Source organism: Pelophylax lessonae, assembly GCF_965119305.1.
Source record: "Pelophylax lessonae genome assembly, chromosome: 4".
Lineage (NCBI taxonomy): Eukaryota > Metazoa > Chordata > Amphibia > Anura > Ranidae > Pelophylax > Pelophylax lessonae.
Window position 1 is genome coordinate 564,084,698 of NC_138771.1, and position 24,648 is coordinate 564,109,345.

General features: G+C 47.8%; 1 protein-coding gene across 1 annotated transcript in view; it reads right to left on the reverse strand.

The window, feature by feature from the left end:
- TTI2 (TELO2 interacting protein 2) overlaps positions 1-24,648 on the reverse strand; it is a 43,137-nt gene that overhangs the window by 15,234 nt on the left and 3,255 nt on the right. Inside the window, exons 2-4 of the mRNA XM_082254558.1 lie at positions 21,717-21,903; positions 19,554-19,646; positions 16,077-16,267 (exon numbers count right to left, since the gene is read on the reverse strand). Coding sequence (XP_082110684.1) covers positions 16,077-16,267; positions 19,554-19,646; positions 21,717-21,903 — 471 coding nt within the window. The remainder of the gene's footprint in view (positions 1-16,076; positions 16,268-19,553; positions 19,647-21,716; positions 21,904-24,648) is intronic.

A 24,648-nucleotide genomic window follows, 5' to 3' on the forward strand; every position in this document is an offset into this window, starting at 1 on the left:
TCCTAGCCTTTTAGGGGTACAAACAATAGTAATTGGGGCCTAGTGTGGTTGTGTACGTGTGATATACATACACTTTTTTGGGATCATGTTTTCTATTCCGCTATTTAATCAAAAACCTTTGGGGATCAGTTAAATTGGGGGATAGTCTGTGTTGGTACGTGTGAGAGAGATCCACCTTTCCAAGTTGTTGGGGTTCATCTCATACTTCTGAAGGTTTGAGGGTGCTGCCTGTTCCATACTCCCCCTACTCCTAGCCTTTTAGGGGTACAAACAATAGTAATTGGGGCCTAGTGTGGTTGTGTACGTGTGATATACATACACTTTTTTGGGATCATATTTTCTATTCCGCTATTTAATCAAAAACCTCTGGGGATCAGTTAAATTGGGGGATAGTCTGTGTTGGTACGTGTGAGAGAGATCCACCTTTCCAAGTTGTTGGGGTTCATCTCATACTTCTGAAGGTTTGAGGGTGCTGCCTGTTCCATACTCCCCCTACTCCTAGCCTTTTAGGGGTACAAACAATAGTAATTGGGGCCTAGTGTGGTTGTGTACGTGTGATATACATACACTTTTTTGGGATCATATTTTCTATTCCGCTATTTAATCAAAAACCTCTGGGGATCAGTTAAATTGGGGGATAGTCTGTGTTGGTACGTGTGAGAGAGATCCACCTTTCCAAGTTGTTGGGGTTCATCTCATACTTCTGAAGGTTTGAGGGTGCTGCCTGTTCCATACTCCCCCTACTCCTAGCCTTTTAGGGGTACAAACAATAGTAATTGGGGCCTAGTGTGGTTGTGTACGTGTGATATACATACACTTTTTTGGGATCATATTTTCTATTCCGCTATTTAATCAAAAACCTTTGGGGATCAGTTAAATTGGGGGATAGTCTGTGTTGGTACGTGTGAGAGAGATCCACCTTTCCAAGTTGTTGGGGTTCATCTCATACTTCTGAAGGTTTGAGGGTGCTGCCTGTTCCATACTCCCCCCTACTCCTAGCCTTTTAGGGGTACAAACAATAGTAATTGGGGCCTAGTGTGGTTGTGTACGTGTGATATACATACACTTTTTTGGGATCATATTTTCTATTCCGCTATTTAATCAAAAACCTCTGGGGATCAGTTAAATTGGGGGATAGTCTGTGTTGGTACGTGTGAGAGAGATCCACCTTTCCAAGTTGTTGGGGTTCATCTCATACTTCTGAAGGTTTGAGGGTGCTGCCTGTTCCATACTCCCCCCTACTCCTAGCCTTTTAGGGGTACAAACAATAGTAATTGGGGCCTAGTGTGGTTGTGTACGTGTGATATACATACACTTTTTTGGGATCATATTTTCTATTCCGCTATTTAATCAAAAACCTTTGGGGATCAGTTAAATTGGGGGATAGTCTGTGTTGGTACGTGTGAGAGAGATCCACCTTTCCAAGTTACATAGTTACATAGTTACATAGTAGGCGAGGTTGAATAAAGACAATAGTCCATCCAGTTCAACCTGTGTAGGTGTGTGTGACTGTAATCATCTAACATAGCCCTCAATCTCCTGATCCTTGAGATGTAAGTCTAAGAGTCTTTTGAAAGTCACCATACTACCCGCAGAAACCACCTCTTGTGGTAGACAATTCCACAATCTTGTAGCCCTAACAGTAAAGAACCCCCCACGTTGCCTGAGGTTAAAACGCTTCTCCTCTAATCGCATTGTATGTCCTCGAGTCCTCATGCAATTCCTTCGAATGAACAGCTTTTCTTCTAAGCTGAGATCCCCATTAAGATATTTATAAATTGCTATCATGTCCCCTCTCAGACGTCTTTTCTCCAGGGAAAATAAATCGAGCGATTGCAGCCGCTCTTCATAGGTAAGGTCCTCCAACCCCCTAATCAGTTTAGTTGCCCTTCTCTGGACTTTCTCCAGCTCCAACACATCCCTCCTGAGGACTGGCGACCAGAACTGGACAGAATACTCCAGATGCGGTCGGACCAGAGTTTTATAAAGTGGAAGGATTATAGTCTTATCTCTGGAATACATCCCTTTCTTTATGCATGCTAATATTCTGTTGGCTTTGGAAGCTGCCGCTTGGCATTGCATGCTGTTGCCTAATCTATCATCAACTAAGACTCCCAAATCTTTCTCCATTTTTGATTCCCCCAAGGGTTCCCCTCCTAACGTGTATTGTGTTTTTATGTTTTTGGTCCCCAAGTGCAAAACCTTACACTTCTCCACATTAAACCTCATTTGCCATGTCGTTGCCCACTCCGTAATTTTGTCCAGGTCATTCTGTAGGATATCTGCTTCATGCTGTGCAGTTATTGCCCTGGCCAATTTTGTGTCATCTGCAAAAACTGATAACGAACTACTGATCCCTTCCTCAATGCTGTTTATGAATAAATTGAACAAGGTTGGTCCCAGGACTGAGCCCTGGGGCACCCCGCTTACTACCTCAGACCAGTCTGAGTATGCGCTGTTTATTACTACCCTTTGGACACGGCCTTTTAGCCAATTCCGTATCCAAGAGCAAACCCTGCTGTCGATACCTGCAGACCTTATTTTATAAATTAAGCGCTTGTGGGGAACTGTATCAAACGCCTTAGCGAAATCCAAGTACACCACATCCACTGGTCTCCCCCTATCTAGCTCACAGCTCACTTCCTCGTAGAATGCTAAGAGATTGGTTTGACAAGAACGCCCATTTGTAAACCCGTGCTGGTTACTACTGATGATGTTGTTGTCTTTAGCATACTCTACGATATAGTCCCTTATCATCCCCTCCAAAAGTTTACATATTATTGATGTCAGACTGACAGGCCTATAATTTCCCGGGATATGTCTCTGGCCCTTTTTGAATATCGGAATCACGTTAGCCTTCCTCCAATCCCCTGGTACATCTCCTGTCCTAATACTGTCAGCAAAGATCAGGAACAGTGGTCTAGATATAACCATACTGAGTTCCTTGAGCACTCTCGGATGTACGCCATCCGGGCCTGGTGATTTGTTTGTGTTAAGTTTATCCAGTCTTTCCCTGATTTCCCCCTCTGTTAGCCATAGTGGCAAGTCCTGTGTATTACTACTAACCATACAGTCATGGTCAGTGTACCCTTCCTTTTCCTGCGTAAAGACTGACGAGAAAAAAGAATTCAGCACGGTTGCTTTTTCAGTGTCCTCTGTAACCATCCTCCCATCATCGTTAATTATGTGTGCAATATGCTCTGCCCTAGTTTTTTTGCTGTTGATATATTTAAAGAATTTCTTTGGGTTTTTTTTACTATCCTCCGCTATTTGTCTCTCAAAGTTGATTTTAGCCATCTTGATTTCGTGTTTACACTTCTTATTTTCCTCCTTGTATTGCTGGAAGGCCGATACTGTGCCCTCTGATTTATATTTCTTGAAGGCCAATTTTTTTCCCCTAATAAGTTTTTTAACGCTACGGTTTAGCCAGCCAGGTTTGGCTTTGTCTCTTCTAAATTTATTCCCCATAGGAATGCACTGCAAGATGCCTTTGCTTAATATTGTTCTAAAGCATTCCCATTTTTCCTCTGTGGTCAGTGATCCCAGGGTTTGGTCCCAGTTTACCCTTTCCATCAATGAGTACAATTTTGGAAAGTCTGCCCTTCTGAAGTTTAGGGTTCTTATGTTCCCCACTTGCCTTTTTATATTGTTATTTATACTAAATGTGATCATCCTGTGATCGCTAGAGCCCAGGTTGTCCTGGACTCCTACCTCCGAGATTATGTCTGGGTCATTAGTGATCAATAGATCCAGGATAGCATTCTCTCTAGTAGGGGAATCCACCAACTGCGACATGTAGTTATCCTGTAAGGTTTCCGTGAATAGCCGGGCCTTATGCGAGTGTGCAGTCCCCTCTTCCCAGTCAATGTCGGGATAATTGAAGTCCCCCAATATGATGACTGATCCTAGTTTTGCCGCTTTACCTATTAGTGCTAAAAATTCCAGCTCTACCTCCTCCCCTTGGTTAGGTGGCCTATAGCAAACCCCCACAACTACTTTTCCCTTATCTTCTTCCCTATCGAGTTCAACCCACACAGATTCTAAATCCATGCTCATCCCATCCGTAATGTCACTCCTTTCTAGCACCTTTATATTGTTCTTGACATAGAGACATACCCCTCCCCCTCTTTTACCAACCCTGTTGTTGGGGTTCATCTCATACTTCTGAAGGTTTGAGGGTGCTGCCTGTTCCATACCCCCCCTACTCCTCATCTAGCCTTTTAGGGGTACAAACAATAGTAATTGGGGCCTAGTGTGGTTGTGTACGTGCGAGATACATACACTTTTTTTGATCATATTTCCTATTCCGCTATTCAATAAAAACCTTTGAGGATCAATTGAATTGCGGGATAGTCTGTGTCGGTACGTGTGAGAGAGATCCACCTTTCCAAGTTGTTGGGGTTCATCTCATACTTCTGAAGGTTTGAGGGTGCTGCCTGTTCCATACCCCCCCTACTCCTCATCTAGCCTTTTAGGGGTACAAACAATAGTAATTGGGGCCTAGTGTGGTTGTGTACGTGCGAGATACATACACTTTTTTTGATCATATTTCCTATTCCGCTATTCAATAAAAACCTTTGGGGATCAATTAAATTGCGGGATAGTCTGTGTCGGTACGTGTGAGATCCACCTTTCCAAGTTTTTGGGGTTCATCTCATACTTCTGAAGCTTTGAGGGTGCTGCCTGTTCCATACTCCTCCTCCTCCTCATCCATCCTTTTAGGTGTACAAACAATAGTAATTGGGGCCTAGTGTGTTTCTGTACGTGCGAGATACATACACTTTTTTTGATCATATTTCCTATTCCGCTATTCAATAAAAACCTTTGGGGATCAATTAAATTGCGGGATAGTCTGTGTCGGTACGTGTGAGATCCACCTTTCCAAGTTTTTGGGGTTCATCTCATACTTCTGAAGCTTTGAGGGTGCTGCCTGTTCCATACTCCTCCTCCTCCTCATCCATCCTTTTAGGTGTACAAACAATAGTAATTGGGGCCTAGTGTGCTTCTGTACGTGTGAGATACATACACATTTTTTGATCATATTTCCTATTCCGCTATTCAATAAAAACCTTTGGGGATCAATTAAATTGCGGAATAGTCTGTGTCGGTACGTGTGAGATCCACCTTTCCAAGTTTTTGGGGTTCATCTCATACTTCTGAAGCTTTGAGGGTGCTGCCTGTTCCATACTCCTCCTCCTCCTCATCCATCCTTTTAGGTGTACAAACAATAGTAATTGGGGCCTAGTGTGCTTCTGTACGTGTGAGATACATACACATTTTTTGATCATATTTCCTATTCCGCTATTCAATAAAAACCTTTGGGGATCAATTAAATTGCGGAATAGTCTGTGTCGGTACGTGTGAGATCCACCTTTCCAAGTTTTTGGGGTTCATCTCATACTTCTGAAGCTTTGAGGGTGCTGCCTGTTCCATACTCCTCCTCCTCCTCATCCATCCTTTTAGGTGTACAAACAATAGTAATTGGGGCCTAGTGTGTTTCTGTACGTGCGAGATACATACACTTTTTTTGATCATATTTCCTATTCCGCTATTCAATAAAAACCTTTGGGGATCAATTAAATTGCGGGATAGTCTGTGTCGGTACGTGTGAGATCCACCTTTCCAAGTTTTTGGGGTTCATCTCATACTTCTGAAGCTTTGAGGGTGCTGCCTGTTCCATACTCCTCCTCCTCCTCATCCATCCTTTTAGGTGTACAAACAATAGTAATTGGGGCCTAGTGTGCTTCTGTACGTGTGAGATACATACACATTTTTTGATCATATTTCCTATTCCGCTATTCAATAAAAACCTTTGGGGATCAATTAAATTGCGGGATAGTCTGTGTCGGTACGTGTGAGATCCACCTTTCCAAGTTTTTGGGGTTCATCTCATACTTCTGAAGCTTTGAGGGTGCTGCCTGTTCCATACTCCTCCTCCTCCTCATCCATCCTTTTAGGTGTACAAACAATAGTAATTGGGGCCTAGTGTGTTTCTGTACGTGTGAGATACATACACTTTTTTTGATCATATTTCCTATTCCGCTATTCAATAAAAACCTTTGGGGATCAATTGAATTGCGGGATAGTCTGTGTCGGTACGTGTGAGAGAGATCCACCTTTCCAAGTTGTTGGGGTTCATCTCATACTTCTGAAGGTTTGAGGGTGCTGCCTGTTCCATACCCCCCCTACTCCTCATCTAGCCTTTTAGGGGTACAAACAATAGTAATTGGGGCCTAGTGTGGTTGTGTACGTGCGAGATACATACACTTTTTTTGATCATATTTCCTATTCCGCTATTCAATAAAAACCTTTGAGGATCAATTGAATTGCGGGATAGTCTGTGTCGGTACGTGTGAGAGAGATCCACCTTTCCAAGTTGTTGGGGTTCATCTCATACTTCTGAAGGTTTGAGGGTGCTGCCTGTTCCATACTCCCCCTACTCCTCATCTAGCCTTTTAGGGGTACAAACAATAGTAATTGGGGCCTAGTGTGGTTGTGTACGTGTGATATACATACACTTTTTTTGGATCATATTTTCTATTCCGCTATTCAATAAAAACCTTTCTAGGGCAAGATCTTAAATTACAGAAATATGAGGAGACCGTCAAATAAGGGCCGTGGCCTGGGTCGTGGTGCTGCTGGTAGAGCTCCTGTTGCAAGGAGAGGACATGGTCGATCTGTGCCAGCTACACGCACAAGTGAAACACCTTCCTCAAGTGTGAGTAGGCGACAGAACCTGCATCAGTATTTGGTAGGGCATCAAACGCCCCTAGAAGTGATGAGGCCAGAACAAGTTGAGGCGATAGTAGATTGGTTTGCTGCTGACAGTGCCTCCAGTTCCTTCACATTGTCTCCCACCCAGTCTACTGCAGAAAGGTCAGAGTTGGCACCTGCAGCCAATGTCCAACCGTCTTTCACCTCACCCCCTTGCAAATCAGGCCAGCAGTCTGAGCCCCAAGCCATACAGCAGTCTCTTATTCTTTTTGAGGACTCTGTCAGCAGGGTTTCCCAGGGCCATCCACCTAGCCCTGCCCCAGAAGTGGAAGAGATTGAGTGCAGCGATGCCCAACCACTTATTCCTCAAGATGAGTACATGCAAGGATCATCGCAGCACGTCTCCGATGATGACGAAACGCAGGTGCCAACTGCTGCGGCGTTCAGCATTGTGGAGACCGACAAGGAGGGCAGGGGTGAAGACTGGGTGGAAGATGATGTGGAGGACGATGAGGTCCTCGACCCCACATGGAATGAACGTCATGCAGGTGAACTGAGTAGTTTGGAGGAAGAGGCGGTGGTCGCACAGAGCCACCAGCACAGCAGAAGAGGGAGCAGGGTGCAGAAGCGGAGCGGCCGTGCCCTAGACACTACGCCCGCTACTGCCCAACGCAGCAAGGGAACGAGCGCACCAAAGTCAGCTCAAAGGAGTTCTCTAGCGTGGAAGTTCTTTAGAAAATGTGCTGATGACAGGACACGAGTGGTTTGCACCCTGTGCAATCAGAGCTTGAAGCGAGGCATGAACCTTCTCAACCTGAGCACAACCTGCATGATCAGGCATCTAAGTGCAAAGCACGAGCTGCAGTGGAGTACACACCTTCAAAACCAAGAAACGTCTCTGGCTCATCCTGCTTCCTCTTCTGCTGCAGTCTCGGCCGCTCCAGCCACATCTGTAGTGATACCGGCACCTGCCACCCCGCAAACAGACGATCTGTCAGCAACACCACCACCTGGGTCACCAACAACCATCTCCACAATGTCCCGTGGAAGCGTTCAGCTTTCCATCTCCCAAACACTTGAGAGGAAGAGGAAGTACCCCCCTACCCACCCGCGATCCCTGGCCCTGAATGCCAGCATTTCAAAATTATTGGCCTTTGAAATGCTGTCATTCCGTCTGGTGGAGACGCACAGTTTTAAAAACCTTATGTCGGTGGCTGTCCCACAGTACGTCGTGCCCAGCCGCCACTACTTTTCCAGGCAAGCCATCCCTTCCCTGCACAACCAAGTGGGGGAAAAAATCAGGTGTGCACTGCGCAACGCCATCTGTGCCAAGGTCCACCTAACTACGGATACGTGGACCAGTAAGCACGGTCAGGGGCGTTATATCTCCCTAACGGCACACTGGGTAAATGCAGTGGCGGATGGGCCTGAGGCGGATAGCAATTTGGCGCATGTCCTTCCACCACCGAGGATTGCAGGGCGCTTCAGTTTGCCTCCTGTTCCTAACTCCTCCTACTCCGCTTCCTCATCCTCTACCGCCTCCTCATCCGGACAGCGTAACACCTTCACCACCAACTTCAGCACGGCCAGGGGTAAACGACAGCAGGCAGTTTTACAACTTGCCTGTTTGGGGGACAAACCACACACCGCGCAGGAGTTGTGGAGGAGCATGGAACAGCAGACAAATGAGTGGTTGCTGCCAGCGAGCCTCAAGCCCGGCCTGGTGGTGTGCGATAACGGGCGAAATCTCATAGCAGCTCTGGGCCTAGCCGGTTTGACGCACATCCCTTGCCTGGCGCATGTGCTGAATTTGGTGGTGCAGAGGTTCCTTAAAAACTACCCCGATATGTCAGAGCTGCTGCAGAAAGTGCGGGCCGTTTGTGCGCACTTTCGGCGTTCTCACCCTGCTGCTGCTCGCCTGGCAGCGCTGCAGCGTAACTTCGGCCTTCCCGCTCACCGCCTCATATGTGACGTGCCCACAAGGTGGAACTCCACCTTGCACATGCTGGAAAGACTGTGCGAGCAGCAGCAGGCCATAGTGGAGTTTCAGCTGCAGCACGCACGCGTGAGTCGCTCTGCGGAACAGCACCACTTCACCACCAATAACTGGGCCTCCATGCGAGACCTGTGTGCCTTGTTGCGCTGTTTTGAGTACTCCACCAACATGGCCAGTGGCAATGACGCCGTTCTCAGCTTAACTATCCCACTTCTATGCCTCCTTGAAAAAACAATTCGGGCGATGATGGAAGAGGATGTGGCACAGGATGAGGAGGAGGAGGAGGATGAAGAGGTAACATTTCCAAGGCTTTCAGGGCAGTCATTCGCAAGGGGCTCCGAGGGTGGGTTCCTGCACACGCAAACGCCAGGGACGCAATTGTCCAGCAGGGGCACAGTTCTGGAGGATGAGGAGGATGAGGAGGAGGAGGAGCTGGAGGAGGAGATGGAACCATGTTCACAGCAGGGTGGCACCCAGGCCAGCTCATGGCCATCACTGGTGCGTGGCTGGGGGGATACAGAGGACACGGACCATACACCTCCCACAGAGGACAGCCTTTCGTTGCCTCTGGGCAGCCTGGCACACATGAGCGATTACATGCTGCAGTGTCTCCACAACGACCGCCGAGTTGCCCACATTCTAACTTGTGCTGATTACTGGGTGGCCACGCTGCTGGATCCCCGTTACAAGGACAACGTACCGTCCTTAATTCACTCACTGGAGCGCGATCGCAAGATGCGCGAGTACAAGCGCACGCTGGTAGACGCCATGCTGCTGGCATTCCCATCTGACAGCGGGGCCACAGTGGAAGCACAAGGCAGAGGAGGAGGAGGAGGAGGTCGCCAACGCAACCAGGGCACCGCCAGCACCTCAGAAGGCAGGGTTAGCATGGCCGAAATGTGGAAAAGCTTTGTCAGCACGCCACAACAAACAGCAGCACCAGCAGCTCAGATGGAACGTCTTAGCAGGAGGCAGCATTTTACCAACATGGTGGAGCAGTATGTGTGCACACGCCTACATGTAGTGAATGACGGGTCTGCCCCCTTCAACTTCTGGGTCTCCAAATTGGGCACATGGCCTGAGCTTGCCCTTTACGCCTTGGAGGTGCTGGCGTGCCCTGCAGCCAGTGTATTATCTGAACGGGTATTTAGCACGGCTGGGGGCGTTATAACAGACAAGCGCAGCCGCCTGTCCAGAGACAATGTGGACAAGCTCACGTTCATTAAAATGAACCAGGCATGGATCCCACGGGACTTTTCCGTACCTTATGCAGAATAGCAATGGATACCGACCTTACCCACCCATTGTTCCATTTTTGCTCTTTCTCACTCTTTTGGGGTGTACCCTCATTTAAAATTTGTGAAAAGAAGCAGTGTTGGCTACCTCGTCCTCCTCCTCAGGGCCAGATTAATGTAGGGTCTATTGGAGCTGCAGCTCCAGGCCCCTACCTTTTATATAGGCCCCGGGTTGGCCATATTCACTGTTACCGCTCTTCTGTCACTTGTAAACACAGAAGTCTGGCTTCTATGCTCGCTTCCCCAGGCAGCACCCTCAGAACCTCCCCACACAGCGTGAAGGCCGGACAAGGAGGGACAGTTGGCGATGCATGGATGTGTTTATGGGCTTCAGAGACAGCATCCCATGTTGAATTAGGCATGCATGGCTGCACCCTTCCTCCTCTGGGTGCATGGCAAGGCACGGCCCTAAGGCCCTTCAAAATCCTCAGCACCAAGCCCATGATGCTGTTAATCCGGCCCTGGTCCTCCTCCACCGCCGCTTCCACCTACACCGCCCATAGGTGTGCGCAGCCTATTGCATTAAGGTGTGCACCCCAAAGTTGAAATACACATGCATGTGTTTGCCAGCAGGGAGAGTAATGTATCGGGGCCATGTACCTGTAGGCAAGGAGAAATAGAGCAGAGCAGGTCCCAGGGAGATCTTTCCCATCTCCTCACTGGCAATGCTATGTGCCCTAGGTGATTAGGGTGTGCCCAGGCACACCCAGCACACCCTGTGCGCACGCCTATGTCACCGCCACATCCACCACCACCTCAACCTCCCTCCTACTCCATATGGGCCTCGTCCTTCAGAGATGAAGAAGAACATTGTTTTATTTTTCTGTTTTTTTTTGTTGTTTTAAGTTATTTCCCTATCCACATTTGTTTGCAGAGCACTTGCCATGCTCTTAATTACGTTTTGCTGCCATTTGCAGCACTCTAGCCCTTTCCTTTGGTGTTTTAGAGCCATTTTAGTGCCTTAAAGTTCGGGTCCCCATTGACTTCAATGGGGTTCGGTGTCCGGGAAAAGTTCGGTAAAAGTCCGGGACACGGACCCGGACTTTTTTTTAAAGTTCGGCCGAACCCGTCGAACACGGACATCTAGGTGTCCGCTCAACCCTAGCCACGGGGCATCAACCGCCAGATTCACGAGATCTGCGTACCAGGACCGGCGAGGCCAGTCCGGTGCCACAAGAATCACCGTGCTGCGTTCCGAGTGTAACCTGCGAAGGAACCTGGACAGCAACTGAATCGGTGGAAACGCGTACATCAGCTCGTACTGATGCCACGGGGCCACTAACGCGTCCGACGCGTCTGCCCGAGGGTCGCGCGTCCTTGCCACGAACCTTCTCACCTTGTTGTTGAGACGAGACGCGAACAGGTCCACATCTGGAAGACCCCACTTCGCGCACAACATCTGGAAGACAGCCGGGTGGAGAGACCATTCCCCCTGATCCAGGGTCTGGCGACTCAGATAGTCCGCCTGCCAGTTCTCCACCCCCGGAATGTGAACCGCCGTTATCGCCGGGACATGAGTCTCAGCCCAAGACAGAATGTCGGCCACTTCTCGAGCCGCTCGGGCACTCCTGGTGCCCCCTTGGTGGTTGATGTAGGCCACCGCCGTGGCATTGTCCGTCTGCACCCGAACCGGGCAGCCCTGCAGCCGGTCCGTCCAGCGATGAAGACAGAGATTTATCGCACGCAATTCCAGAATGTTGATCGGAAGGGAGGACTCCCCCTCCGACCAAGTCCCCTGGGCGGACAGAACGCCCAGAACACCACCCCAGCCCGACAGGCTGGCATCCGTGGTGATTACCGTCCACGAGATAGGACGAAACGACTTGCCCCCGGACACCATCGGGGACTGGAGCCACCACAGAAGGTCTCTTCTGGTGCGATGACTCAACGAGATTTGAAGATCCAGAGATTGAGGTCGCCCGTCCCACATGGACAGGATCTCCGCTTGGAGACCCCGCGTGTGAAACTGGGCGAAGGGAATCGCCTCGAAGGCCGAGACCATCAATCCCAGACATCTCATGCACGTCCGCAGAGACGAGTGCGGAACGTCCCTGAGGGACCTGACTTCCTCCTGAAGAGTTCTGAGTTTGTCTTCCGGCAGGAAGACCTTCGCCTGCACCGAGTCCAGGATCATTCCCAGGTAGGGAAGACGAACCGACGGACTCAGTGTCGACTTTTGGAAAATTTATCGTCCAACCAAACTCCTGCAGAGTTTGCATCGTGACAGACAGGTCCTTCTCCAGACCCTGGCTGGTCGCAGACCGAACCAGAATGTCGTCCAGATACCCCAGGACAGAAATGCCCTGGGCTCTCAATAATGCCAGAACCGGTGCAAGCACCTTGGTGAAAACCCGCGGAGCCGAGGCGAGACCAAAAGGCAACGCCACGAACTGGTAGTGATTCTCCGCAATGGCGAATCGAAGGTACCTCTGGTGACCCTCGAAAATGGGGATGTGAAGATACGCATCCTTCAAATCGATGGAGGCCATGAATTCCCCCGGACCCAGGGCAGCCACCACCGACCGCAGGGATGCCATGCGGAACTTGCGAACCCGCACAGAGCGGTTCAGAGCCTTCAAGTCCAGAATTGGACGAACCTTGCCCTCCTTCCTGGGCACGGTGAACAGATTGGAATAAAACCCCCGAAATCTGTCCCGATGAGGCACCGGAACCACCACTCCCTGAGCCCCCAGGTCCCGCACCGCCAGGTGCAGGTCCCGTAAACGCTCTGGAGACAGTTGAAGATTTGAGGGAAAAAATCTGCTCTCCGGCCGAGAGAGAAACTCGATCTTGTAACCAGATCGAAAGATCTCCTGAACCCATCTGTCCCGCACGCGGGCCAACCAGGGTTGAAGAAAACCGAGCAAGCGTCCCCCCACCCCAAAACTGGGTGAGGGCGCCCCTTCAGGCCGCACTGTTATGGGCTGCGGATCCGGATTGACCGGACTTCTGTTTCCCAGACCAGGGCTTCTTCTGAGAGCCTTGACCTTTGAACGGTTTGCCCTTGTAGTGCGACCGAAAGGCACGAAAGGACCCCTGAGGGGGCCGAAAATTAGCATGCTTCTTCCCAGAAGCCCCCTTAGCCTTGGGGAAATGGGGCAAGAGAGTGCTCTTACCTCCGGTGATCCCCTTAATCAACACATCCAAGGACTCCCCAAAAAGGCGAGACCCATCATAAGGCAGATTGGCTAAGGTCTTACGTGAAGATTGGTCCACCGACCAACATTTCAACCAAACCAGGCGGCGAGACAACACCGCCACGCTGTGCACACGTGCAGCCAACGGGACTAAGTCCAAGTCCGCATCACACAGATACATGACACCCTGGTGGATTTGATCCACCATATCCAGGGTCGCCGGCGAGGCCGAATCGGCCACTAGGATGCGCCTAAGCATCTGCGTCCAACTTGCGACAGCCTGGGCCGCCATGAGAGAGGCAAACAGAGCCTTAAGCATAGAACCCGTAACAGAATAAGTATGACGGGCAAGAGACTCCAATCTCCTATCCGTGGCATCACGGAACACAGGGGAATCCTCTGCAGGAATTGCAGTGGATTTGTTTAAAACTGCAATTGCGTGATCCACTGGGGGTGGCACACACCACCTTTCATCAGTGGAAGGCGAGAAAGGATAACGCAGCTTGAACCTACTTGGTACAGCAAAAGGTTTGCGTAGATTGCGCCATTGTTCCTTAACAGCGCGCTGAAAATCATCATTGCAGGGAAAAACCTGCGGCGTCCTGCGTTTTCTCTGCGTCCCATAAGCCGCCAAGGCAGCGGGGGGACACACTTCATCCTGCAAACGCAGCGTTTGTTTTATGGAAGCAATCAATTCATCCATGATTGCAAGCTCTTCAGGCGAGCCAGGGGGAGAATTATCAACCCCTTCCAACTTCAGCCTCCACCTCGGACCCCACTAGATCCAGGGAGGAGCGGGACCCCGATAAGGAGGCCCCCGCCATAACAGCCCCATCACCTTCACCCTCAGAATCAGAGGAAAGAGAAACTCTGGGTCTCTTAGTAGATTGAGCAGCCACCAGCATCTGCACCTGAGCAGCAAGGCCAGCCACAATAGTGGCTAAATCCCCCCCTGGGGGGGAAACAGCGGTCCCCTGGCTTTCCACCAAGGCGGTAGGAAATTTGCCCTCCTGAGAATCCATTGCCCCAATATCAAATGCCGGATAATAAAGGGTTAACTGCCCCTTTAACAAGCACGGCGAGCGCAGCCCACCGCACCACACACAAGCACAATGAGACCCCCACAGGGACAATAAAACTGACACAGGCAATGGATAAGAAGGATATAACCTGAGGAGACCCTCGCCGCTGCTGCTGCTGCCTCGATCGGTGTATCCTGGAGAAGAGGAAGTGATGCGGCCAGGGCGCTCTATTAAAGCCTATGGGAGGCTACAAGAAAATGGCCGCCATGCATGTAGAACATGCGGCCGGAGCGAGTGTAGGCAAAATGGCGCCGTTTGGCGCCGAAACCGCAGCTCCACAGTACAGTAATGCACACATGTTATCCATGTATATAAAAAAACATGTTAGATCGCAGGAGCGATCGCTGTATAGTGCCCAAACATGCCACAAAACATGCCCCACAGCACACAGCTTCTCACACTGACAAGGCTGACACACACAGTGTCACACAGCTCCCCCCCCCCCCTTGCAGCCCACAGCATGCAGCCGAGTGATAGGGAGACAAACAGTGAGAACAGAGGCAGGTTACACAGTCCCAGACTGACACCCCCCCAGACAGACAGGTCCCCACATAGATACACTTACCTCACAATGGCGTGGGGGACCCGCACAGGCGAACAAGCCGCTGCACATGAGGCAGGGAGAGTCGCATACAAGACGCACAGAATTGGGGTTAAGAAACCGCACAGCGTCCAGTGAGGTAGCCACCTCACCAATCATCCCTGCACCGAACAGGGATGGGTCGTTCACTGTGCCAGGAGCGTTACCTGGCTGAACACTCGATGGCAGGCTGGGAAGCCACTGACCCACGACCTGCGACCAGGGGGATCAGCCCGAGACCCAGCCCGCATGATCCTCTTCATCCGAAGAACTAACTAATGCTGACAAAAAGAACAGCTAAGTAAAGGTAGAGAGAAAACTCAAACAAAAAATCAAAAAAGAAGAAAAAGAGTCTGGGGCACAAAGCCCCAGCACAGAGAGAGCCAGCCACTCCTGACAAGCTAGACATTGAAACTGAGATATGGTTGCAGGAAGTAGGAGGGTATTGACTGAGGGGACCACCCCTTGAGGGTGGGATATGTTAAAAGCTTTAATGTTAACATATTCTGTTGCCTAGCTACTCCTTCGGAGCAAAGTCTAATACCCCATATGTGACGAATATGAAGAGGCGGCGACTGTCGGAGGACGTAAGAGAAAAAAGGTTTGTGCACTTGCCTTAAAATCCCTTGCACTATCAATCAATTCAGAAAATATATTAAATTACCCTTACCTCCAAGCTGTTCTTTCTAGATACAGCTCTCCAAAAACTGTCAGAGTGGCACAATCAACTCAATGTGGTTGATGGGCACAGTAGCCATTTAGCTTTTAACTTCAGCTTATTCATTAAGGCTTCGGCAAAAAAAAAAACATGGAAGCTGATTGGTTTCTATGCAGAGCTGCACCAGATTTCACACTCTCCAGTTTTAGTAAATCCCAAATGTTTCTGGTCTCTGCTAGTTTAGGGCACGCCAGCCAAAAACACGGAACAGGAGAGCTGCACTCCTCTGATGTTTTTGCAAAGAACTGTTTGTTGGAAAAGGAGGCCAGCATTGAGGTAATTATTCTTACTTCCCACAATTCCTTCCAAAAAGTTTAATAGACCTCTCCTCTAATTAATAAATAAAAAAAAAATATTAAGAAAGTGCTTAGGGTGGTTAAGGCAACCAACTTACCTGCATTTCAACTTTTAAAAAATAAAAGAGAACGCTCAATTGGATATGGCTCTCCAACTGACGCCCCCCCCCATTCTTTTTTAGCTGAGAGGTACTGTGCCAGGAAAGAGTCCATCAATATCATTACTTTAATCTACACATAGTAAACATGTATATGAACCTTTCTTGGAGGGCGGGCAGGTTGCGGGCATACAGGCGCCTCAGGACTATCTTATGCTCCATCTCCATGTGAGTGAGGATCAGCTGCATCACCTGGTCTGATGGGTTCTCTCCATCTTTCTGAAATGAGCCCAAAGCTGGGGAAGGTTTGTGTAGGACTGGAAACAAGTCCAGAAGGCAGGGCAGGACCACCTGATAAAACAGAAAACTGAATTACCTGCATATCATGTCTGCCAACAATCTTATGGAAAGATCCAATCCAGCAAAAATAATATTTTAGTTATACGTGGACATTGGTAGACTATATTAGAGACTCACAATATACCGTACTTATTTATATATTGAACTAACACCAAAATCACTTATCCTCAATCCTTTCCTGTCTGCAAAGCTTTATCTTTTGATCTTCAGTAATGACAGGATTGCAGGTAAGCAGCTCAGGTATGGTGCATGGGTTGGAGAATCAAAATGGGGTGTTCCAGATCTCTGATATGAAAATTGTCCCAGACCTCCTGCTATAATTTCCACACAATTGTAGGTAAAGTCCCATTACCAGTATAGAAAAACCGTATTGTATATGTGCAGAGCCCCAGAGATCTGTCAGGTAGTAATACAAGGTACGGAAAGGGGGGTAGTACCGAGCCGGGAACCATTGCTGTATCAACACCCAACCCTGGGTTTCGGAGATCCTCAGTTGCTGTACAGGGCATCCTTAAACTGGCTATACACCCAAAGATTTCTTTTGTGGTTCAGAATCTAAGATTCTTCGCAAAATCTTATTCATACCCTTTATGTATATACAGGCTTAAATAGCATCTCCCCTATCCTCAAGATTGTAGATATTATGTTCCCGAAGTTTCTCCTTCTATATTTATTCCCCAGACCGGTCACCATTTTTGTTGTCCTTCTCTGGTCTCCAGAGTGAACAAGGTCTAACTAAACTAAAATTACGGGGACCCGCACCTCCTTTCTCATGCAGGTAATCCCTCTTGCAATACACCCCAGAATTCTATTCACTTTTCGCACTGCCTGGTCACACAGTTTGCTCATTTTGCAATCATCCGAAATAAATACCCCAAAAGTCAGCACTACAGAGGAAAACTCTGTAGTGCTGACCAACACTGTACCCCCAATATTGTACTCTCTCAATTGATTATTTTTCTCTAGGTGCATTATTTTACATTTAGAAACGTTGAACTGCAGTCTACACTGCTTTGACCAATCTTCCAGCAATGCTCCGTGTTACAAACACCTCCAGGGATATCACCCCTAGTGCACTGCACACCCCTTGTGTTATCAGCAAAAGACATACCTTACCCAGCAAACATTTAGTTATATCACTTACTTAGAGATTAAATAGAACAGGACCCAGTACAGAGCCTTTTTTTTTAGTGATCAAGCACGTAGCAGTCGTGTGAAACGCGTCTACTGTCCTTCCCTGCTGTACCTCTTACCACTTATGTGAATAAAGGAACTTTTCTTCATTGGATTCCGTGGTGGTATGCGACCATTTTCTTCTTTTATATTAGACTATTAGTGACTGGGCTTTGTTCTGAGTGAACCCCATATACCAGTGGTCCTCAACTCCAGTCCTCGGGACCCACCAACAGGCCAGGTTTGCAAGATAACTAAATTACATCACAGGTGATCTCATTTGCTGCTCAGTGATTGCAGTATTCTAGTCTGCATCTCCCCAAGGTAATAATTTAAAATCTGGCCTGCTAGTGGACCCCGAGGACCAGGGCTGAGGACCACTGCCATATACAACTACACTCTGGTATCTATCCTTTAGACAAATGCATATCCACTGAACCACCCAATGGTTAAGTCCTAAATTGTACAAATTTTTATGAGGTCATTAAATGGAAATAGATCAAAAGCTTTGCTGAAATCAAGATGGGCTAGATCCACAGCACCGTGCTGGTCCAAAACGTTTGTGATATAGCCAAAAAATACCATCAAATTAGTTGTACATCATCTGCCCTCAGTAAAGCCTTGATACTTTGGGTCCAGAATGTTGTGTTTTTATGTGATCACTGACCCTTCTTTTCAGAAGTGATTGCAATAATTTAACTACAACAGATGTTAAACTCACTGGCCTGTAGTTGCCAGTTTCTTCCTTGCTACCCTTCTTGTGGGCAGATACAATATTAGCTGTCTACCAGTCACTATAAACTTCTCCAGTTATATAAGAGATTGATTAAAAAGATCAGTTAATAGTCCTACAGTAAAGTGGTATTTTAGTCAGAAGATTAAAGCGGAGTTCCGCTCCCCCCTCAAAAAATTAAAAGTCAGCAGCTACACATACTGTAGCTGCTGACTTTTAATATTAGGACACTTACCTGTCTTGGAGTCCAGCGATGTCGGCACCGCAGCAGATGTTTCCATTGGCTGTCGCCGGTGAGGGAACCCGGCAGTGAAGCCTTGCGGCTTCACGGGTGGGTCCCTACTGCTCATGCGCTGCACATTCCTATTGGCTCAGCAGCGGAGGAGGGGGCCGAACTTCTGAGGGATGGCACCGCGGCGCCGTATACCGGAAGTGGAAAAAAGGGTACCTATCAAAAACAAGTACCCATTCCCCCCTGAAAGGTGCCAAATGTGGAGGGGGGGGGGAGAAAACAAAAGAGCGGAAGTTCCACTTTTGGGTGGAACTCCGCTTTAAGTCCTGCTAAATGACTTCAGGATGGCCCCTTTTGAAGATATAGCAATGTGAACGATAAAAAGGTATCTATACTGTATAAAATCCAGTAATAAACGGCCTCACCCTGCTCTGCACATGCTCAGTTGTCCTCTATTTTTAGGCACTGCCGAAATTTGTAGAGGTGGATTTGCTGACAGCCCTAAAGCAGAATTAAACTCTCCTATTTACAGCCAAGGAAGCTACTTCTGTTTGATCTGCAACTGCCAAGGTGCTGCACATGTGATCAGTTATGACACCATCCATTTGACGGTTTGACAGTTTGGTTGAGGACATGAGCAAATGTGACCGTTAGCAATCCCATCATTCCAGGAATGTAACTTGTTTTGGAAACTGTTAAAAATCGACTGGTTTGGTTCAGCTTTACGATTTACTGCTGTTCAGGGGCTTGCTGTTCTTCAGTAAAATGGCAGCCTTTAGCAAGCAGAAACAGGAGCAATGCTGGAGGCAATTTATAGCACACACAATTTTGGTAGCACAATTATTAATGTGGAATTTATGTTCCTTGCTAAAGAACATTATTTTTTATCAAGCGGTTATGTGTAAAGTTCTGCTTTAATGGTCACTTTGAAATGTTACTGGATCCCACAGGTTAGCTTTAAAAAACAAAGAATTAGACAAGAACAAGAAAAGTGCATCAGCAACCTTTGAGCTTTTAACAGTTACCCAATTGACTGGGCCTGGAACAGGGTTTTAAATCAGAGGTCAGTAAGCAAATAAGCTCGAGAGGACAGAAATGCCTTTTAGAAGAGAATTTGTACTTTAAGTTTAATTCCTTACCTCAATAACATCGGCCTCTGTTGTGTATAGGTGGTTACGCAACGCATGATACACAACCATTGCCCGGTTGTATTGTCTTAAGTCTGCTGCTGGCTGCACAAAGCAAAATATGTGCATTAGCTTCATACTGACAGAATGACTAGAACATAATGGTCATCAGAATTACAACAGATTACCCTCCAACAACCTGAGGAACATGTTAAAACACCCTAATATTAAGTCTGTAAACAACTTACAACAGCCAATCTCATTCAAAGCTACACTGGAAAATGTAGTCTACTGAAGAACATTTGTGAGACAGGATGAAGCCCAACCCCATAAGCAAGACTGACTTGACAGAGTATGCCAGGGCAGAGGTATACCTGCACCTAGGGCATTTCAAATCAACATAGGTAAAAATAAAGGCCAAGTTCATCCCCCCAGCCTAACAGGATCAAGCATTCTCCCTTGGGTACAGTGTAGGGAATGCACTCCCCATGTTGCAGTAGCGGCTGAGCTCAGCGCTGATGGTGGGTGGCACAACAGGTGGACAGAGAAGGTACCGCACATGCACGGGTCTTGAAAGAGAGCATGTTCCTTCTTGTAATGCTGGGGGTGCGCCTAACACACAGTGGGGCAGATTTACCAAAACTGAAGCGTGCAAAATCTGGTGCAGCTCTGCATAGAAACCAATCTGCTTCCAGGTTTTATTGTCAAAGCTTACCTGAACAACGTGAAGTTAGAAGATTGGCTACCACGCACAGCTGCACCAGATTTTGCACTCTCCAGTTTTAGTAAATTTTCCCCAGTGAATCCCGGATCCTGGGCAGGAGGAGGCGGATCACTCCCAATGAAAGCTGTGAGGAAGCCAAGCTTTGCCTACTGGTATGGCATTTAAACTAAGGACCAATTTTCTAAGCTGCACAGCATTTTTAGATATACTGGGGCCCCTTGACTGCATAGTACCTTTTATTACAAAGGTGAACTTGGCCTCTAACCTACCATGGCCTCTGTAAAAAAAATATACAAGTGGATCCATTTTTTTGTGTCTCTTGAAATCCAATCTAATGGCAATTCTAATTCATGCAATCCTGTGTGGCAGTTTACAGCAGTTACCTTTAATCTTGCTTGTGAAGTACTGAAATTACTGCCTGCACCATACAGTTAGCACCAGAACACTTAGACAGCTCTATAGGTGCTCAGCACAGTAGCCCATTAACCCCCAATCTAGTCAAAAAGTTTTCTTTGGATTGTGAGATGGAGTTAGAACTTCTGGGGTTATTACTGCAGTTTGTCCCACCCAAGGAGATTCTCCCACACCCCCCTTTTTCCGGGATAGGGTTAGAACTATGTCATATTTTATTGCTGCCTCTTGTCTTTTTTCAAGAGTCCCAACATGGAAATAAACTACAATAAAAAAATGGGCAGAAATTCTAACTCTTCCCTACTCCAAGCTAAACAAAAAAAGGTACTGGAATTGGTTAAACAGGCAACACATAATAGGAACCCCTAATGTGCCAATGCTATACCTAAAACACTGTCAAGGAATTCCTATCTCCTTACTGTTAACCTTATAATAAAACCTACATCTGCTGTATTGGAAAAGTTACAAGAACCTGGGAACATGCAACTCCTCTCCATCCTCCCTATAAAGCTTTGGGTACCCAAGTAGTCAATCACCAGGCCCCTGCATTTTTACTTGGGGGTGGAGAGAAACTAGCCAAGCCCTCTAAAGGTTTTCACAACTTGCACACAGATTTGGAACACTCTGGCAGCAGATCAGGGCAGAGGGGAAACTATGGGGCTTTCTATGAAGCCACTTGGTTACTTTACCCAAGAAAGCACATCAGTTGCTCTTCCATAATGCCAATTGGATCATTGACCCAAGAAACATAGCCTGCATTTTTACAATAAGTTCAATGCAATTCATCCATAAAGGACTGTAGCAATCATAGAAATGTATGCATCTGGTTGAGCAGTCGGGTATTGTAGATGAATGCCAGGGTGTGAACTGGAGCAATTTATGAGAAGGCTGTGCCGAAATTATAAACATGGCCCGACTATTACCTACACATCCCACATGAAAAGGTCCTAAACTTTTCTTACTAACCTCACTATACCAAATGCTGATGAAAGAAAGACATCTGCTCCAATAACTGTACAATGAATTGATAGCCACCTTACCACATTCTTGATGATGTGATGCAGGCATTGTACCCCCAGCACCTTGTTCTCCGGCTTGTAATCATCAGAGAAGAGGAGTGATGGTGGCATAACTCTACCAAGGAAGTCAGCAAGCCAGGGCCGGGGGACCTGATACAGCATCCAGGAGAATACAATCTTTGCATCTGGGTACGATTCCCATGTGTCTCTAAAATAAATAGGCAAAAATGTTAAATTACTTTCTTCAGGAATATTTAAAAGAGAAGTTTGGGAATAAAAAAAAAAAATATGGGATTTTTGACTTACTGTAAAATCCATTTCTCTGATGTTCATTGAGAGACACGGCTCCTTTCTTCTTGACAGTTGGGTTATACTGCCCCCTACAGGAGTAGGACACTAGGCAGGAAAAAGCTTGACTATGCCTATAGGGCAGTCCCAGGGAGATATACTCCCATTCTCAGCTTTAGGCACTTAGTTTTGTTACAGTGTCAAAAGAAAGCCAACTCCACAGAGCGGTGGATGCGGTGTCCATCAATGAACATTAGAAAAATGGATTTAACGGTAGGTGAAAAATCCCATTTTCTCTTTCATTCATTGACGGACACAGCTCTTTATCTAATTGACAGTTGGGACACACCAAAGCAGTCTCAAACATGAGGGGTGGAACAGCAAGAAAAAAAATTTAAGGCTAAACCGTGGCCAACCAGGTAACAAGGAGCTCAACCAGAAAAAAAAACAAAAAAAACAATACACCCTCAAAGAGGACCAGTTCCTCTAAACAGCAGCCTGCTAAATCTTGCGGCCAAAAGAAGCATCCGCAGATGCCAACACATCCACTTTATGAAACTTTGTGAGAGTGTGCACAGATGACCAGGAAGCCGCCTTGCAAAACTGCAGCACTGATGCCTGATGACGGAAGGCCCAGGAGGCACTTATTCGCCCGAGTAGAGTGCTCCTTAACAGGAAAAGGAAGAACCTGACCCTTAATTGAATAGGCCTGAATCACCGTCTGTCTGATCCATCTGGAAATGGTCGCAGCAGAAGCAGCCGACCCTTTGAGGTTCATCCGTGAGTATAAATATGGAGTCTGACTTCCGAAAAGACTCAATAGCTGCCAGGTGCATCCTGATTACCCGAACCACATCCAAGGAATGCAAGGCAATTTCCTTAGGATGTTTAGGCCTGGGACATAGAGAAGGCAACACAATATCTTCATTCAAATAGAAATCAGAGACGACTTTTGGAAGGAACGACGGACAGGGGGGGGACAAAGAACCACCTTATCTCTGTGAACCACCAGGTAAGGTGAACGACAAGACAACGCCGCCAGCTCCGACACCCTGCACGCAAAAGTAATAGCCATCAAAAAGGCCTCCTTCTGGGACAAGGTAAGCAGGGGAACCTCCCGAAGACTTACAATGGCATTGTCGGATCGAATTCATACCGGACACCCCTGAAAATGTATTGTCCAATGATCCAAAGTCTGATCGCTCAGGGATCCAGTGCATTAATCGGCATCTGGACTCTTCTAGAGTCCAGACCCCCTGAGCACAATCTGTGTCCAGTACAGAGGGAGAAAAGATTTTCCCTGTCGAAGCGCCGGAGAACGAAGCCACCTCTAGAGACTCTGGATTCTTGTAATCTCTTTTTGCAGAAATCTACTGTGGAACTGTGTAAATGGAACCACCTCGAAGGTAGACACCATCAGGCCCAGCAACCGCATGCAAGCTCAGAGGGATGACTGTCTGCTGGACAGCAGTGAGGTGTGGATCCGCGAATGCTAAACCATCACCTCAGGGAGGGGGTGGGGGGGTAGACCCACAGTGACCACCGAAATTTTAGAGGGGCTGGGGGGGGGTAGAAGGGGAACCTGGGGGTCCCACCTTCTCAGGGAGCACCCACGTCCACCCCAAAACCCTTCAGGGGGAGAGGGGGGGGGGACAGCTACTTACCATACCAGGAACAAGGTGGGCACTGCTCCTGACAGACCACGGCTCCATCAGAATGTGGGTGGCTGTCAGCCAGGAGGAAGGCTGCAATTTAGGGCCGAGGCTGGGTCCTATGCGCCCTCGCGAGATGTTTAACTAGCAGGCCAATCCCCATCCAGTGGGGCTATGTCGCGGCCGACTTAGCGCAGAGCTGAGGCCTGCTTGCACTCGCCAGACTGGGGGGACCCTCTGGATCTAGACTATGCAGTCCATCGCGCAGTTCAGCAGTTGATTGTAGATTCTCACAGGAACAAAACAAAGATAGGAAAAAGTTAAATTGAAAAGGAAAAAAAATTGCCAGGACCAGAGATCTCAGCAAGGAATTAGGTCCTTACTCCTGACTAGCCCATAGCTGAGAGTGGTTGTATACTCCCTGGGACTGCCCCATAGGCATAGTCAAGCTTTTTCCTGCCTGTAGGGGGCAGTATAACCCAACTGTCAAGAAGATAAGGAGCTGTGTCCGTCAATGAACGAAAGAGAAAAAATAAATTATACTCACCTAGGTAGAGGCACATGTCTGATGTGGAATCTGTCCCCCACCACCTCCAAGATCAAAAGCTGAGCAATTGCAGACTGCTGGTTGAAGAGTTCCTAGGCTTTAGTGAGCAGAGAGCTGGTGAGTGTCAGTCAGCGGCTCTCTGCACCTCCAGTGATTACTGGAGTGCTGGGCTGTGGATGGAGCAGGAGTGATTGGATCAGGCTTGCAGAGAGACTAAGCCAGCTACAGGTCCAGGCATTTGAGTGGATCTCAACATTAAAGTAGGGATTGATCCAGAGCCTGGACCGGCTGAGTGACATCAGGGTCACAGGAGTGCACCTCTGTAACCCACAGGAGAAGAATGGCCACAAGAGCTTTGGCCCTATTTCTCCTTTAAAGTGGCTGTAAACCCATCCCTATACCCAGTGAAGTGACTGGCCTCAGGTGATATACAGAGATGAAACAAATCATCCTACAGAAGTTGAAA